This window comes from Parambassis ranga, chromosome 6 (genome assembly GCF_900634625.1).
Source record: "Parambassis ranga chromosome 6, fParRan2.1, whole genome shotgun sequence".
Lineage (NCBI taxonomy): Eukaryota > Metazoa > Chordata > Actinopteri > Ambassidae > Parambassis > Parambassis ranga.
In genome coordinates, this window is record NC_041027.1 from 15,954,653 (window position 1) to 15,972,421 (window position 17,769).

General features: G+C 43.0%; 2 protein-coding genes and 1 long non-coding RNA gene across 4 annotated transcripts; all 3 read right to left on the reverse strand.

Annotated features, from left to right (window-relative positions):
• Positions 1 to 476: 476 nt before the first annotated feature.
• On the reverse strand, positions 477 to 11,199 carry jakmip3 (Janus kinase and microtubule interacting protein 3). Of its 2 annotated transcripts, none has more exons than XM_028407998.1 (22): positions 11,065 to 11,199; positions 10,744 to 10,986; positions 10,370 to 10,609; positions 9,541 to 9,735; positions 8,654 to 8,767; positions 5,803 to 5,958; positions 4,980 to 5,117; positions 4,803 to 4,838; positions 4,644 to 4,715; positions 4,060 to 4,164; positions 3,854 to 3,982; positions 3,676 to 3,759; positions 2,999 to 3,061; positions 2,752 to 2,850; positions 2,571 to 2,669; positions 1,875 to 1,934; positions 1,605 to 1,670; positions 1,448 to 1,516; positions 1,196 to 1,273; positions 786 to 1,019; positions 619 to 684; positions 477 to 527 (listed from the first exon to the last, which is right to left on the reverse strand). In XM_028407998.1, the coding sequence occupies exons 1-22, from the start codon at positions 11,197 to 11,199 to the stop codon at positions 477 to 479; spliced, it is 2,532 nt and encodes an 843-aa protein (XP_028263799.1). The 2 variants fall into 2 exon arrangements, with proteins under 2 accessions (XP_028263799.1, XP_028263798.1); XM_028407997.1 differs by having other exon boundaries at positions 1,881 to 1,934; positions 9,511 to 9,735.
• Positions 11,200 to 13,749: 2,550 nt separating this feature from the next.
• tcerg1l (transcription elongation regulator 1 like) lies at positions 13,750 to 14,833 on the reverse strand. The gene is made up of 3 exons (XM_028408633.1): positions 14,749 to 14,833; positions 14,526 to 14,644; positions 13,750 to 14,310 (listed from the first exon to the last, which is right to left on the reverse strand). Exons 1-3 carry the CDS (start codon positions 14,797 to 14,799, stop codon positions 14,154 to 14,156), a joined length of 327 nt encoding a protein of 108 aa, XP_028264434.1. The 5' UTR covers positions 14,800 to 14,833; the 3' UTR covers positions 13,750 to 14,153.
• Positions 14,834 to 15,188: 355 nt separating this feature from the next.
• LOC114437788 (uncharacterized) lies at positions 15,189 to 16,674 on the reverse strand. The gene is made up of 5 exons (XR_003670937.1): positions 16,573 to 16,674; positions 16,317 to 16,411; positions 15,719 to 15,870; positions 15,563 to 15,641; positions 15,189 to 15,241 (listed from the first exon to the last, which is right to left on the reverse strand). It is a non-coding gene; the product is annotated as an uncharacterized LOC114437788 (long non-coding RNA).
• Between the last annotated feature and the right edge of the window lie 1,095 nt (positions 16,675 to 17,769).

The window sequence follows — 17,769 nt, forward strand, 5'->3', positions numbered from 1 at the left end:
CAGTTCTATGACTTAACACTGTAGTCAACTAGCTGAGACCACTTAGCCAGTAATGTTTGAAATCTTCTAGCTAAGCTAACGCTTAACATTGTCTGAGAGTTTATGTCGCCCAGCTAGCTCAGATGAAATATGAAGTCCAGCACCAGTTTGGTTGAGCTGCCTGCTGAGGACAGGAAGTGTGGACCAATCGAACGTCAGGACTTGCTTCTCACAGGAAGTTGCATTTTCACTCATCTCAACGCTATGTCCTGCTGTTACCATGGAAACCATCCTCTGTGGCTTGGCAGCACACTGCAGTAAAGTAAGTCCAGAGTCAGCTGACAGCTGGGCTGAGTTCTGATTGGCTGACCACTGAAGTGTTCAGCTGCTGGAGATAAAAGACACAACGTGTTAATATGTGTGCTGAGGTGGGACGTCAAAGGTATAAGCTCTACAATCTCTGTACACCTGTGTGATGGAGGACTGACCGATGGCTGTTAGGACCAGAGGATGAAGGCCAGCGAGAAGAATAAGAACAGAAACAGAAACTGAAAATAGAGAAAAAAAGTTGAGAATCAGTGGAGCTCAGCAGTCAGATTTCTACAGCTTATGTGTTGTAGTGTGTATTTTCAAGTTTACCTTCTCCTCAAGCTCTTTGATCTGTCGCTTCTGTGCTTCTATAAATTCTTCCAGCTCTTTGTTTCTCTGCAAACACACAGGCACTTCTTAGATGGCATGACACAGGCTTGTTGTTATTTACACATTTACCTGCTGTCCTATTGTTTAGCTGTTGTTGACTTGTTTACCTGTTGTGAGAGCTGCAGTAGTTCCATCCTGTCTCGGAGGATCTGGGCATCTCTCTCTCTCAGCTCACACATCAGAGATCGTTTCCATTGGTCCATGGCTCTTCTTAGCTCCTCCCTCTCATCCTCTGTCAACATCTCAGACAATTGGCCCTCCTCCGTCTTAAATCCCTCCAACCTCGACTTCTCCTCCTGCTGTAGAGCTTCAAACAACATGGCCTCCAGCTCCAGGATCCTCTGCAGCAATTTTGAAGTAAGACAGCAGTTAGTTAAACTTCCTGAGTATGTCTGAATGATGACCTTTACTCAGACAGGTCAGACAGGAATCATAAAAATGTCAGGAAGTTTGATGGAGTCTGGTTCTCTTTCCACAGTCTCTGGTCTTTTACTTGGGTGTGCAGCTGCTCACTGACCTTATGGGCTTGATCCATTGACTGCTTCCTGTAGTCCAGTTCTTCATCCAGGTATCCTTTCTGTTTACTAAACAGATCCTAGAGAGCAACAATAAAGTCTTAGACCTTCATGGGATGGAGAACCCCTCACACCAGGTGTGTAGATTTGCTTTTGACATTCGTGAGAATCTGTTAAGGGGATCAAATTATTGGTAGGGATGCGCTACTTCCGTCCATGCTAAAACCTCACACACAGAGTTTTTTTGTTTTTACCTTCTCACTCTCAATGTCCAACATCTTCTGCTGCAGAGCTGATTTTGTCATTTCAATGGACTCCAGCCACTGTCCAGGGTGACAGACAGGTAGATGGACAGGTGGGTATATATACACAGACACAAACATGTAAGCTTAGTTTTTGTGTATGTGTCACCTTTTCTGCCAGAGTAAGCACCGTCCTGGCATGGATCACCACCACCTGCTCCTCATTGGACAGATTCTAAAGAAAAACATGACAACAGCATGTAGAAGATATGTGGACACATCAGCACAACATGTGAACACTATCTCAACACAGCAGCTGTCATTATTGTATGTATCTATGATGTTCAATAAGACAAACATATGTGTATCAATAAACACATCAACATTTAAACAGAATGGATGACATCACAGACACATGTACAAAATAAATTCAACATACACTTACGGCGTTATCCCCAAGAATGTCCAGCTTCTTCATCAGCTCACCTATCACAATGTCCTGTAGAACAGGGTCACATCAGACTCATTATACAGCTTTGGTCAGCTGTGGTCAGCTGTGTTCAGCTGTGGTCAGGTATAATCAGGTGTGTTCAGCTGTGGTCAGCTGTGGTCAGCTGTGTTCAGCTGTGGTCAGCTGTGGTCAGGTATAATCAGGTGTGTTCAGCTGTGGTCAGGTGTGGTCAGCTGTGGTCAGGTATAATCAGCTGTGGTCAGGTGTGTTCAGGTATAGTCAACTGTGGTCAGGTGAGGTCAGGTATAATCAGCTGTGGTCAGGTGTGTTCAGGTATAGTCAACTGTGGTCAGGTGTGTTCAGGTATAGTCAACTGTGGTCAGGTGTGGTCAGGTATAATCAGCTGTGGTCAGGTGTGGTCAGCTGTGGTCAGGTATAATCAGGTGTGTTCAGATGTGGTCAGGTATAATCAGGTGTGTTCAGCTGTGGTCAGGTGTGGTCAGGTGTGTTCAGCTGTGGTCAGGTATAATCAGCTGTGGTCAGGTGTGTTCAGGTATAGTCAGCTGTGGTCAGGTGTGTTCAGGTATAGTCAACTGTGGTCAGGTGTGTTCAGGTATAGTCAACTGTGGTCAGGTGTGTTCAAGTATAGTCAGCTGTGGTCAGATATGTTCAGGTGTTACTCACAGTCACTCCCTCTGCCTCACAGTAGATCTGCAGAGGACTGAGGCCTTCTGGAAAATGGAGATGTTGGAAGTTGATGGCAGGTGAGCGTCGTTCCCTCTCCTAAACAGTAAACAGTGTTTTCATAAAAACGTGTTAGGTCACCATTGTGACTTGTTTTTGATGTCTGATGGGTTTTTTTTACCTCCAACTCTAAAATTCTAAACTCCAGAAGCTCATTCTGATCTTTGGCATCCTGGATGTCATTCTTCAGCCGCATCTCTTCACCTTCCATCTGCCTCACCTGAAACATGTATAACATCCACACTCAAAAAAGCAGTCACACCACAGGTGGTGTATTCTGAGCCAAACCCCATATCTGCATTTCTTTTTCATCATTTAAAGTGTTTTATATAATTTCAATGATAATTGTACATAATTGAAGCATTCACCTTCTCCACAAGCTCCTGGTTCCTCTGATACAAGGCCTGCTTCTCTTCCACCCACTTCACATCCTGAGAAAGAGACAGACCAAGAGAAACGCAGACAGAGACACACAGGGAGTGTCAGCAGTTTCATTTGCAGCTCAAATTTCTACCAGACCTGTTCTGTGTTCTACTCTCTATGTTCTGTGTTCTATCATTTAACAGACGTGTTCAGTCATGTTCCAAAGAGCCAATAGTTAGCATGTAAAAGGTGGAAACCTCCAACTACTTGAGCAGGTGATGTCACTGATAAGCTCCTCCCTCCTCAACTAGCACAGTGTCATTGGTTTGTGGTCATAGATTTTTAATTGTACTATACCTGCAGCATCACCACCACCTGTGGGCATTTGTCAGTTCTTATTTGACTCTTGATGGAACATGAATGGTCGCCCTGTTCTATGTTCTATAGTTTGTTCTACCTCTGTCTGGCTCTCATTGGTCCTTTGATCAGCATGAAGACACGGCTTTTCTCCAGGAATCTAACCTGGAACCAATCAGAATGCAGATGATCTCGCTGGACTATGGATCAATTAGATGGATAGATAGATGTGTATTAAGTTGCTCACTGGCTGTTCCCTCAATTAGTTTGGCATGTATACTTGTTGGAAACCATGAGTGCTCTATGGGATGTCTGTGTAACTCACCAGTCCTTGTTGTTTTAGTGCTGACTCCAGATCTGTGACTCTGGTTTGAAACCGGCCGATTTCAGACAGCAGCTGTTCTCTGGTCTTTAACACATGAAGAACACAGAACCACCAACCCGTTAGTGCTTTCAGGGAATGGAACCCACTCTGCAGCCAAATTGTCCTAAGGTGTTGTCACCTTAATCTCCTTCTCAGCATCATAGTTTCCTCCACTGGTCTCTGCCAGCAGAGCATACGCTCGCTGCAGTGCCTGATACTCCTGAGTCAACTGACGGTATCGAAGCTCTGCCTCCTCACGCACACATGCCTAAAACAAAACACTGTCAGATCACCAACAACAAAGTTCAAACCCCTAACTCACTTGTGTTTTCTGTGCATGTGTACCTCATCTGGTTCAGTATCTGGAGTTCGGTCAGTGTGAAAGGATAAAGACGATCCATCAGAGTCCACCGATGCCTCCTCATCATAACCGTAAAACGTCTCTATGACCTGAACATAAACACACACGCCATGCAGTCCACCCGACCCACTCTGAGTTCATGTATAAGGTGCAGGTCACATGTATTATCGGTTGTTTTACTCACTAGTTTATTCATTTTGGTCAGAAAGTGGCATCACGTGATGAATCTTGGTAAATCATTATACTTTTAGTTGGATGGACATCAGTGAAAAACCACCATGATGTGCTAAGTGTGCTGGTTACAGAATGTCCAGTGCATTAGACAAAGTGCTGTAAGATGTAAATTACTTCTTAATCTTATATATACAACACTGTTGTTTAGCTGTTCAGTGTGGGACCAGAGAAAACCTTTTTGTTCTATTTATTTGTGCAAGTCACAGGCAAATTTGAGTTACTGCTTCAAGTACCCCAGTAATTGTGTCTCCTGTTACTGGGCTACAAGTTATATTGCTTCTATTACTATGAGTAACTGGACAGTACAATGACCAGAGAGAGTAATCAGTCTCACCCTGCAGGCTCTGAATGTACGTTTCCTCCTCACTGACTCCTGCCGCCTGTATCTCAGCAACATGTCTCTCTCCTGGAAGAAAACACCATATACCCATCAGTCTTCTTTCACATCATTACGTGCACTACAGAGCTAGTAGTTGTGTCAGGCAGTACTTACTATGACATTCTTCACATAACCAGCTGTCTCCAGAGCCTGAAAACACAATGAGTGTAGTAATAAAACATAATATGAGCAGTGTTGTATGGTAGCAATATTAACAGAGTGATACCTCCTTGGACACCTTTGTTTACAACATGTAAATAGCACTAAGATAAACAGTAGTAGTTGTTGTACCTTGGACAGATCGTCGATTATGTGTTGCTGCTCTAGAACTTGTAACTGAAGGAACTCCATCTCCCTTGCATCTTGGCTGTAACCATGGTAACTGGTTGAATGGCTGCGATCCAGATCATTTAATGAACTTGGCCTTCTCTGTGGACCAAAAGAAATACTGCTGCTAACATAGTAACACCTGATAGCATTAACTGTTGGGGAAAACATTGGTTTCTCTTTCCTTTTGGAAATTCAAATAATCTGCGATACACTGTTTATCTATCAGTTCTCATCAGTCAAATCCATTCAGAAATGTAATGACATTTCAGAGACAACAGAGCACAGAGGAGGCACAGGCTTATCTGTTCTGTTGCACTGTGAATCACATTGTCTGTCTGGAAAAAAACTGATCTGAGAATGAGCAGAGTTCAACTAAAACTCCCATTCTGTGTGAATCTGTCCTGATCTATAATGGCTGATCCTTGGTCTGCACGTGGAGACTCTTAAAGTCTGCAGAATTTTGTTGTACACATTGTTTCAGATCCAACTTCTACAGTATTTATGATTTATCTTTCATAAAAACACACTGCCATCTTTTTTCTTTAAATGAGCATGAAAACATCTGTAATTTCAAGCACTGCATCTTTTGATGGATGTACACCTTCTGCCCTACGTAGGTTTGGGAAGAAGTTGGTGCATCTCACATTTGAAAGAGCTTTCACAATGTGGCTGCTTTGTTGTGCTGCAGTGATGCAGAGGTCCTTCAAAGGAGACCTTTGAAGGATGCAACTCCAGAACTGAAGCACAGGTTATGTTTATTGGTGTGTTGTTGGAGTCAGGTTACCATAGTTACCATCTCCACGTTCTCCTGGGTGACAAAGCGGAGCTTGTTGTCAAGGCGGCGCAGTGCAAGAGCTAAGTCTTCGTTTTTCCTGCTCAGACGTTTGTTTTTGTCTAGAAGAGGAAAAAACTGACTCTCTGCCTCCCTCAGGCGCCTCAGCTGCAGAACATGAATAATATGTACATCAAATACAGATCATGTTTAAGAAAACATAGAAATGCAGTCATTGTGTCAGGTGATGTGGGTGAAGAAGACAAAAGCAACATCCAAGTTGTACCCCAAAGTAAGATTAGCTGGCTAGTGAGGTCTGTTGAGCCTGAAGTCAGAGTTGGCAGGATCATGAAAAACCATAATAACCACAAAAAATGATGGTGTGAACCAAACCTGGTGAGGAGCAGCTTAGCCTTTATCAGCCATTAACAGTGCTGCTCTTTCACTGATGAGCTGCTTTAATGTCGAAGAGTTTAACAACCTTTTGTATACATGCGGCCCGAGGACGGGACGGTTCATGTTTCACTGCAATATCTCCGTCTGGGCGCAGCCATTTTGTGCTCTTTGTTGACAACCTACACCTCGTTGGAAAGCCACTTCCCTACTCTATTGATTGACAGCTCGTTTGACCATACAAAAGGATCGAGGGCCTGTCCCTAGCCAAAAGAATCCAATGAGCGACTATATCGAGCGAAGCACCTCCCCCCACTCTTACGCTTGTATTTTCAGCCCATTATATTTGACGCTGAATCTGATGCAATGGACGTATAGCCAATAAGATTTCCGTCACGGGGATGTCCCACATGAAGGGGTTGTGGAAGGAGGGTGGGCTACACACCTAAGCGTAAACATGAACAATGGATGCCGGCTGTCCGTGCGTACGTGCGTAACAGTGAGAGTGAGCGTATAGCTACATATTTTGGTGTTTCTAGCGACCAGAGAGATGACGAAACACACAGAAAAGAAGAATTACACCATTGAAGAAGTTATCGATGAGTTTACAATAAGGAAAAGCAACTTTTCTGACGAGGACGTGTCGGACGCAGAAAGTTATGTGTTATGTGTTGACTCGGTGGAAGAAGATATGTTCATTGAAGGAGGAGATATAGTCCTTGACAAGTAAGTGTAACTTTTATACATGTTGCAGTTTTATAAACAGAATGTAGACATTTCGAAGAATTAGTGAATACAGTGTTGTGTCCTTTGTTTTGTTTACACGTGTATGGGGGAGGTGTGCGCTTTTACTATTCCTCTACAAGTAGTTGTGGAGGACTGATTTGTGAGGTGAACAATGAATACAGATACAGTTGTTCTGTGAATGAATATCTGATATATACATACAGACATACATATGTCTATAGTTATTTTGTTTTATATATATTTTTTGCATTTTAGGCAAACACTGTTCTATTTTGTTTACCTGTGTGGTGTGCACTTTTACTATTGATTTGTGAGGTGAACAATGAATGCAGATACAGTTGTTCTGTGAATGAAAACCTTATTTTTTGCATTTTAGGCAAACTGATTCAGATACAGAGTGGGAGCCAAGCACCAGAGCCAGAGCAGCCACCTACTCCCAGTGTACAACATCACAAGCCAGTCTACATCTCTGGTGACAGTAAGACACCCATCAAGCTTTCTAGCTGTGCTTTGCAGCAGCCCGTGACTGTAACAGTGGCATGCTGAGAACAACATGTGGCTGTGAAACCTGTGGAATTGTAAACATGTAAACAGTTTGCTGTAAGTAGTTTGGGTATTTGTTTAGATAAAGGTGTTGTTTTTGACCATATCTCTTGTTCTGAGTCTTTTCTTTTGATGCACAATTTCAGTTTCAGTAGAATAATGAGCATTCAATGTGTTTTTGCTTCACTAACATTATTTCAATCATACTAATAGTGAATCTGAATATGGAATGAGGTTCCTCTAAGTGGCACCTTTCATTAGAGCTCTCATTGATGTCTGTATGTTGAAGCATTCCAGAGTTATGCACTTTGGTGCCAAAGTGTCCATTTGGAGACTCCAAATGGCACTTTTTGGAGAGCGCCTGGGAATACCTACAGAAAAACCTGTCCCAAATGGTCATTTCTTGTCCAATTACTATCTACTTTTAACTGGGAATAGGTAAGACTTCAGCCTGTGTCACTATATTGTCATCTAATCAACATCACCATGTTCCAGTTGTCAAGCAGCCTTTTTTTACAAAAAAAATTTAGGCGAGCTACAAAATCTTTTTATTTCTCTGTGTTTAGACTTCTCTCACTGTTAACCATTTGCAATTGCAGTAAATCACACAGCTAAAATAAAAATTTCAGAGTGTTACCTTCACAATGAGACCAAGCTTTTGCACATACTCCTAAGGGCTCACAAACAGCTTGTAGTTTAATTTGGGTATGCCTTTGACGGGCGTTTGTCAACTATTGAGGGTGGTGCAAAAGGGTTATTGCAACTGGACTCAAGGATTTTTTTTCACCACTCCCCAAGTGTCTTCTTCAGCTCGGCTGGGGGAGTAGTGAAACGTCGTCTTCCTTGAGTCCAGTTGCCTCAATTAACCAGAGACAGTTTGGACATTGCAGTGATTCTTTTTTTAATGATGCACAGAGTGCCTTCTGCAGACATTCTGTATGTTGGTAACACCACCAAGACCATCTTTCAGAGTGAGACTGGATGTTAAAACATTCCAAACATATTTAAAGCGAATACCTTTTTAAATTTTCATCCTGCCTTTCTGGTCTTATTTGTATATTTTCAATATCTCTGATATTTTATTCCTGCATAAAGTCAATAATGTCAATTATTATTATAATTATAATTATATCACAGAAAGCCTGGATTGGTGGAGTGTGTGTGTGCTTGTGTGTCTTACCAATTCATTGCGTTCTTCAGATAGCAGAGAGTTTCGATCCTCTAACTTCCTGACAACGGCACTGAGCTCAGCGATCTTCAGCTGAAACCTCCGAGTATCACGGTCTTCCTGACACTGTGTACAAAGCAAAAACAGCAATAAGAGATAAACAACATAACCAACATAAACAACAAACGCACATTGGCTCGGTAAGGTTGATGTTTCTGTCAGAAGAGTCGTCTGTTAGACGATCTGACACAATGAACTCTTTCTCAGAGTAATGATGTGGGTACAGCTACACCACTCTCATCAAACACACAGTGCCCGTCCAGCCCTCACAACACTTTATGACATTGAACCTGTCCATAGATTATTTATTATTATAGAGTTTTATAACATTATTATAATGTGCGCTCTAAGGAGTTAACAGGATGGACTAACTGACCACATGACAGAACACTTTCTGTCAGAGAAAGGGTTCAAAAAGCTGCAGCTCCACATTGACTTAAAGCAGGGCAGTCCAGATTGGAACAATGGTTCTGGATATATATCAAGCAGTGTTTGCTGTCATATGATGACCTGGAAGTAGAGGTGGTCTTATATGAGATAACATGAAAACAGTGAACAGTGCCCCCAAAAGGTGGGGTTATCTTTTGATTCATTTAGTATCATAGTAGTTTTGTACAGGTTTATTTTTAGAACAGCATATCCAGCTGTGAGCTAGTTTACCATCATGCAGGATATGGTGTGCTATAAGCTTAGCCACTTTCTGTGGTCACACGATATGAAAAATCATTAGGAAAGAAACACTACTGTCCACAAGCTTCTAGGGGCTCCCTAAGACTATGACATGTTTGGTTTTTATTTTTTTAATGCACTTTGACCATGCAGAAGGAGGCGGAGCTTACAATGTTAGGAGCGTTGTTAGGGTTGGGGCTAGAGGTAGGGTGGATTAGTCCCGCCCTGTGTGCATCTCTCAGGGCTGCAATTTGCTGCTCTGCAGCCTGAGTCTGCAGCTGCAGGCGGTGGGCATGTCCAGCTTGCAGCCCTAAGGCTTTATCCAAAACACTGACAGCTCTGTCCTTCAGCTTTATCTCATCCATCTGCATACAGGTCAGAGACAGGTTGGAGACAAGCAGATTAGAGACAGGCAGGTTAGAGATGGTTAAGACCCAGGCAGGTTAGAGACAGGTTAGAGACATGCAGGTTGGAGACAGACAGGTAAAAGACAAGCAGATTAGAGGCAGGTTACAGAGAGACACATGGGATTGTTTTGTATTTACTGGTGACATGGCAAATGTTTAGGTTTGTTTGTTGCAAAGGTTACATTTACCTGAAGGGGGCTGAACTTAAAGTCTCAGAACTTTCTGATTCACAGAGACGCACAGAGAACCAGAACCAGCCTGATCAACATCCAATTACTCACATATAGGCTGCTTATTTCTTTGTCCAGTGTGTGTGTGTTGTGTCTGTACCAGTCTGTCCTTGTCTCTTACTGTTTCTTCTCCTGCTGAGCTGTGTGGTACCAGGCTGTCATTCAGTTTTATTCTGTGTCTTATGTTTGTCTTATAAACACACACACACACACACACACACACACATTTAACTGATTTATGTGAAAATGTATTCTGCTTGATTGAAGCTGATTCTTTTACATAGAACTTTCAGGCCAAAATGTTTCCTCAGGTTCTGTCACTTTGGTTTCTGACATCACTGAAGAGCATTTCTGTCACATACCAGCCTACGGATCTCCCGCTCACAATCCCTCTTTGTCTTGTTTAGCTCCTCCTGGTGTTGGTGATGAGCTGATCGGAGCTCAGCTGCTCGGGCCTGACAGGCTTGCTGAGCGGATGTCAGCGCCTCTTCTGTGGTCTTCTTTGCTCCTCGCAGCTCCTGAACCTCCTGCTGGAAGCGGCAACGTTCTGCCTCCCAGCTTCTTCTCGCCTCCTCCACCTCTGTCAGCAGGGCACTCCTCACCTAAGGAATGAAAGGACAGAGTCTCAGCTTTACTCCTCCATTTAAAGTTATTTCTCAGGACAATTGATGGTGTATAGATTGATTGATGAATAGATGAACAGAGGTATAAAATGGTGGATGAACTTGTGGGTAACCTTGTCTGTGGATGTGTCCCTCAGTGTTAGCACCAGTCCGTTTAGACGTTGAATTTCTCCATCTTTGATCTTTATGACCCTCATAAGTTCCATTTCATGTTGCCGCAGTAATGTCTCCCTAGTAACCGCCAGCTCCTTCTGTTTCTCCTCATGGAGTTTTGTCTTCAGTTCTGTTACAGCTACTGTTGCTCGGTGATGTTCCGCCTTTAGTTCTTGACTCTTCTCCCTCTCCAGACGGCTGACCTGGAACAGAGAGGTCCGGGTTAGTACTACATTAGTGGCGATGTTGATGTTGGTACTCTGGGAATTGTTGTCATTTACCTTGCTCTTTTCTTGTTGTAGTTCAATTTGGATGTCTGTCAGTTTGGCTCTAAGCTCCTCATTGGCTGCTTGAAGGGTTGCCATGGCGTCTGGTCGCTCCCCCTTCCCCCGTCCTCCTACGCCTCGCTTTGACATCACCACCACAACCTGCAGGCTCCACCCCCCCAGTGACCTGTCTGTTAACCTCAAGTTTGACTACATCTACACCTGTCCACACACAAACACACAGGATGAAGTTACAGGTTTTCATTTCAGTCATTCAGATTGATGCTACAGTATCAGTAGCATCAGTAGTTCTTGTATTTTAGTTTGACACTCATCACGTGTTGGATGCAGGTGAGCATCTGAGTACATGATAAATGCACATCATGCTATAAACACACACACAGTGATAGCTGTGGCCTAACTGAACATGCACACATAAATCACTCACCGTCCAATAGGAAGCCTCGGACACTGCATTGTTGTGTGTCTGTCAGTGGATTAGCCTCCTCTCCATAGCATGCTAACAGCATTTAGTTTCACTGCAGCTCAGTGTGCCAGTCTCCCTCCACCTGTCTGCCTCTCTTCCTCTCTCTTTCTCAGTGTCTGTCTGTCTCTCTGCCTCTGATTGTCTATTTTAGCAGTTAGCTGTAACCTCCTGTCCCAGTATATTTGTGTGTGTCGGTGCTGTTAGCATCTCTGCAGCCTCTGCTGGCGTCACCTCCTCCTCCCAGCATCCCACAGTGTGATGGAGAGCTGACCTATCACAGCTTTGTCTCCCTCTGCTGGATATTTGCCATCATCGCCTCTCATCTCAGTAGCAGTATTTGTCTTTTCAGCATTCTTCCCTAGGAGGAAAACACTAGTCTGAACTTTCAGCTGCAGAAAAGACAGAAGTCTGGAGGTGGTAGTGTCTCAGTGTCATCAGGTGTGCACAGAAGAAAGCTACAGTCATACCTTTGAATGACTGTGTGAAGCACTGAAAGCACAATCTGCCATTCAAAGTAAAATGTGGAATGTTGAATTGTGAAACTGTACAGTGTGTGTATAAATTCTGAAGTGATGAATGTGTGACATCTACAAATTGGCTGACAGTGAAAGAAGCAACAATTAGTAAACATGACAAGGCAGAGATGCTGTTTGTGGCAGGCAGGACCCTCACTAATATAGTAACTGTGTGTGTGTGTGTGAATACAAATGAGAAGTTAAAAGCTGAATTTGTATTTAGGAAGAGCAATGTCTCAGCTGACTAACCAATCAGGCCGCAGAGGATACACATACAGAAAAACAATTTCTGAACAGCTAATTATAATTAAATAGAATTAAATAAATAAATTAAATAGACAGTTTTAGTGATCCCACATTTGTACTGTGAGTAGAGGAGCATAGAATGTGTGACAAGGTTCTGATCGTTACTATCCAGGATCTCGGAACAAGCTGCGTTTCCAGTTTTGAATACTTAGATACTGCTTTGTGTGTCAACCTAACCCTAACAACCCATAATTGTTTTCCTCTGTCCCGGTCTCAAGTTGTCATAGCAACAGACACAGAGCAATGGGCGGCCGATCACTCTGATTACATTCTGAAAGAAGGAAAGGGACGTAACTCTGGTGATGGATAAATATGATACATTTTTTCCTTTATTTACTACATGATTATGTACTACCCCCCCCCCCCCCCCCCCATAACAACAAATAACAACAACCATGTGAGCCCCTGTGTTCAGACACTAAAATCTTTAATACACATCATGACTAACAGCCAGATCATTTCAACACAGACACTGTCTAATGAAACATCAGAACACAAACACCTTTCAGAACAACAGGACAGAGTATGTCCTAACGGCTTACATCACATTAGAAATATTTTGTCAGCAACATCATCCAGAAAACATGTTTATATAAAACACAGGTGGATGGAGGGGGTTCAGGCTTAGTGTGTTCAGATTGATCTGGTTTGCACAGAACAGATGTGAAGACGGTGTGGTGGAGGGGTGCTTGGGTGGGGTAATAGGATGTCTCTCAGATGACTGGGCCAATCAGATCATTTTTTAAGAAATATATTTCCAGTTCCTCCGGTAACAGTACTTTGATCAGCCATATAGTATAAGTCCATAAAATCTATGGCCTTATAACATGCCTATCTAAACTTAGACTCCTGGTTGGTGCTACATTGTGGGTCAGAAAACCCAGAAAAGGCTGCTGGCATACTTAAATGTGACTCAGTGTAGGAGAACATGCGAGGACTTGAGGCATACTGCCTCTGACACACCCCTTCTTCTTCTGGCACCCTAAATACAGTAAATGTGTGGATATTGTATTTTTCATTTTTATTTTATTTTAGATACTTTAATAATCCCAGAGGAAAATTGTTTAAGGCTGCTGCCAAGCAGTGTCATACAATGACCAGCAAGGCGCGCCACACCAGTGAGTACACTGAAGGCAGTGCAGGTAAAGTGTCTTGCCCAAGGACACACAACAATGGCTTAGAGAGTTGGGATCAAACCACCAACCTTCTGGTTATTGGACAACCCTGCTCTACCACTGAGCCACTGCTGCCCCTAATATTGGTATAAAGCCTAAGAATGAGGACAGAAGTGCAGGGGGTTAATAAACTGTCAGAATGCAGCTAATCAAAGAGCGTCACCTGACGTCTTTCATACCTGCCTCATGGCAGCAGCAGACTCTTGGCTGAGGGTTGTAATGGGTTTTAATTTAGCTTCGTTGGTTAATGTTTCTGCTTGTGTTTATCCTGTTAGCCTCTGTAAATCACAGTGTTAGTCTGAAGCAAAAGTTCATGAGCTGATTGATCGGTTTGGTGACAGACAGATGCACACATACTTCATCTTTTTGAGTTTTTCTTCAGTCCAATTCAACTTGGCTCAGTTTCTTTTACCTTAGTTCACCACTGCATCCATATGATGGTGCTGTTTGTTTGTCCTGACCCGGAAACTGACTCAAAGTCCAGGACCAGGAGAACCCCTCGGGTCTTTCTGGTTGTGGTCCAGTTTCTCCTACAGAACCAGGATTCATTAATGAATTAGTTTGAGTGTTTTTGAGGACCTGGATTAGTTCTGTAAAAGTCCTGGGTGGTTTTATGAGATTTCATCTCATTTTTCTCAGTCTAGCTCTGTTTTCTTTGTCTCTTTTCTTTAAAGATGTGATACGATGGTAGAAGATAAGTTCCTGCTCCTTCTTCCTGTTGAGGGCGGTGAAGCGGTGGTCACCAGAGTATTGAGCGCAGAATTTCTTAAAAGTTGACCTGCCGAGAAAAAAAGAGAAATGTGAGTCTGTCCTGCTGATGAAGGTTCAGACTGAGCACATGACAGTTGTTCAGTCTCTACTGCAGCTGTCAGTGCTTCAGTGAAGTGACCAGTCGATAAACACTTCCAGGTGAGGAGGTGGACTCAGGTCGGATTTTACAGGAACACGGCTGAATAATTAAGAGTGTGGTACTGAATTATGAATTATGGATACCTGCTTGTGATTTTTGCCTCCTCCAGCAACTGTTTGAACTCTTCTCTGGCTTTTTGAAGTTTATTCTTCTTTTCTTTGTACTCGTCCTTCACCCTGCTCTTCACAAACTGATCAAATACCTGCACACACACAGAGATAACACTGATGTTAATGTGACATCATCAATTGAGCAAGATGCTGTGTTGTGTACACACACCAGTGAATGAAACTCAAACGTTTCAACCTGTTTTCTCTGGTCTGAAGTTAGCAGTAGGTATCGAGGGTCAAACACCATCTTGTGAAGTTCCTTCTCCCAGGTAGAGAATGCAGACACCTGAGGTAAGCCAGAGATGTACACAATATTTACTGGATATCAGACAATAAACACACTTTATATTGCAGTAATGCAGCATACATACTGTTTGAAAATGTCCGATTAGAAAAGTCAGTATAAGATCAATCAAAATGGTTCTTTATTGATTCATAGAACTTGGTATGGTATGACCAATCCATAAACCTATCATGCGTGTCTTTGCAATGTAGGAGGGGCCGCCCTCCTTCCTCCATAAAGTTCATTGTGTTTGTAGAAGCTCCTTTTAAATTTGTGTTTGTGTGCTTATGTAAATGTGAGTGTTACCCCTCTCTCCAGCAACATTTCTCTAAAATGAGAAATCCGAAGCTCTTGTGGGAGGAGCTTAACTTCTTCTGGAGGAACATGTGACAGCGAATCCTCTGTTCTAGACAGAGAGAGAGAATGAATGTGAACAGCATCTCACTTAGTGATGATGACACTGGCAAATCCAAATCTTTAACCAAAATAGACGTCACTTCCCCGCTGAAACACTCTCGCCTCACTCAGCCATGTTGCAACCTCAGCATGGTGTAAAACACAATTCATTTAATGTGTCTGATGTTTCACTTGTTTCTATTCTATTTTATTTCAGCAGTGTATAAAACCAGATCTCAGATTTCTTGTTCCCTCTCAACAGGCTGTTTGCCACTCAATGGGTGCAGTGACTTCTGTAACATCATGCACATGATCAGTTATTTTGACTCACTTGTTCCTTTTGGAGCTGTGTTCCTGGTCATCATCTTCATCTTCATCACCATAGAGTCCAGATGACTGACAGCTGCTGTCTGTTCACAAAGAAACTGTTACACAGGGCTGAGATACATGTTCCTTTTGATCATATCATGGAGGTGAAATCACAGACCATTAGGTGTTGTCTTCTTTCTCTTGTGTGGTGGGTCATCAATGATGTGGCTAATGTCGTGTCCAATCAATTCCCCAGGTCTCTCCCAAACAGAGAGATGGATTGTGGGATTGAAGAAGAAGACCCTGTCGTCTCCGGTCCACACCACACACCTTGGCAAACACAGAATCACAATCTGAGAATCCATGAAAAGGATCAATAGAACCGCATCATGTGTCATCAGCAGCATGGTCCACACTGAACCTCCTCAGTGACCTCTGAGACAGAAAAGTAGGGACAGGTGCATTGTGGGAAACTCTAGTACACGCTGAATCAAACGATGAGGTGTGACCGACTGTTTCACAAGGACAGCCAGAAACTGATTTTAACCGTGTTCACATATTTTACCACAAATTGAACAATCAAACATCTGCATCTCCTCTCACGGTTGTCATGGAAACACCACTGAGGGAGACTGGTTGCTGAATGTTACTCGAAAACAGAAACAGTAGAAATGATCAAAAACCCGCTCTGCTGCTGAAATATGTCCAAAATTCAAATATCTAAATCAATAATGTGTGAATGTGAACGTGTTTGCATGCGACAGGGAAACAGTTACCATGGTGATCCAGGGACAGGAGTGGAGGCGACAGGGCGTTTGTCTTTCCTGCCTTCTTCCTCTTCCTCCCCTTTGTGCACAGACACATCTACACACTGCAACTCACACACACATGCAAGTAAGCGTCAGACTGCAGAAGGAGACCTGATCTAAATCAATCAGATCCAAAGTCCCAAAATACAAAATAAGGTTAATTTTTTTATTTGCTGTCCCATAGCTTCTGCTAAAAGAAGGCTAAACAATAGATTTGACTCACCTGTATGTTGTCATCTGACCTTCTCTTTGTCCTGAACAGTAAAGCTTCTCCATAAGACACCTTCCCTCCACCTATCCTTCGCTTACCTTCCAGAAAGAATAGGTCTACAGAATCATGGGGTTTATACTAATAAAGAACATTCAGACAGAAGACTCCAACGATAAAGGGATGACATGTGACAAATGAACAGAGTTCCTCTGGCTAAGTTTGATTCTCTCTGAGAAGATAAGATCTTGTGACAGCAGGCACATGGTCATGTGACTGTGATGTCAGAATGCATCAATAATCAGTTAGCCTAACCTAACCCTTTTATGTAACAGTCCAAATTAATCTAGAATCATCTTTTAGTTTCTATTGAAGCTGATGGAGATGTTTGACTAGGGCCAGACTGGGCCACGTCTTCACCCTGGGCGTTTCTTGCCCAAACCAGCCCGCTTATTCCATGGAGGAGGAATTTATATAAATGAAACAGCAGCTAGCTCCACAATGCCTCTTTACTGGGTATAAGTTCAGGTATGTTGGTAAGTTAACAGAAAAAAGATTTAATATATCATACTGCTAAATTCAGTTTATTTTTTCAGCTTAAAACTGGATATTTGTGATTAATGGTGCGTGTTGGGCTCTACAAAATAAACTATGCTAAGTTGACATTGCAAACAGTGACAATACAGAATGTTCCTCATATCTCTCTTTACCAGCTGCAACTGGGCTCAGTCCTCTGAAAATCATGTCTGTGAAGTTCACACTTTTGGCAGCATCTTCCTCCCACACCTTTCTTTTCTGTAATCTGGCCTTTTTGGCTCCACCTGGCCTCTTCCTGCTCTCCATCACCACTGATTCTGTTGCTATATTTAAATTTACCATTCCAGTCAGAAAAGACGACTCGTGGGTCCAACCACTTTAAACATGTGTACCCCAGATGATAGAACCTCTAATCTACTGCGATGTAGGGGCTGCACTGTAAGATTAATGGAGAATGAATGCAAGAAGATTAAAGCTGCAAGCAGCGATGACGTGCCCTCGCACTGCTTGCGGACCGCGGGACCCGCAGCCGCCGCCTCCCCTATCGTCCCATGTCCTCCCTCCACTGGTACTGGCACGAGCTGTGGTCTGCAGGGCAGAAAACTGCACCAAAACACACATGGTCCTCCGGCCAGTAGGTGGCACAGTGACTGTAGCTTATCAGCATATGAATGC

Bases quoted from the DNA above. Each gene is read 5' to 3' on its own strand.
- jakmip3 (XM_028407997.1), bottom strand. From the start codon at position 11,199: ATGTCAAAGCGAGGCGTAGGAGGACGGGGGAAGGGGGAGCGACCAGAC. The intron at 4,839-4,979 runs GTACAACAACTA...TTGTGTTTTCAG, and splicing joins TAATCGACGATCTGTCCAAG to GCTCTGGAGACAGCTGGTTA. The intron at 3,062-3,675 runs GTGAGTTACACA...TCTCTTTCTCAG, and splicing joins CACTAAAACAACAAGGACTG to GATGTGAAGTGGGTGGAAGA.
- tcerg1l (XM_028408633.1), bottom strand. From the start codon at position 14,799: ATGGTGTTTGACCCTCGATACCTACTGCTAACTTCAGACCAGAGAAAA. The intron at 14,645-14,748 runs GTTGAAACGTTT...GTGTGTGTGCAG, and splicing joins CTTCAGACCAGAGAAAACAG to GTATTTGATCAGTTTGTGAA. The intron at 14,311-14,525 runs GTATCCATAATT...TTTTCTCGGCAG, and splicing joins GAGGCAAAAATCACAAGCAG to GTCAACTTTTAAGAAATTCT.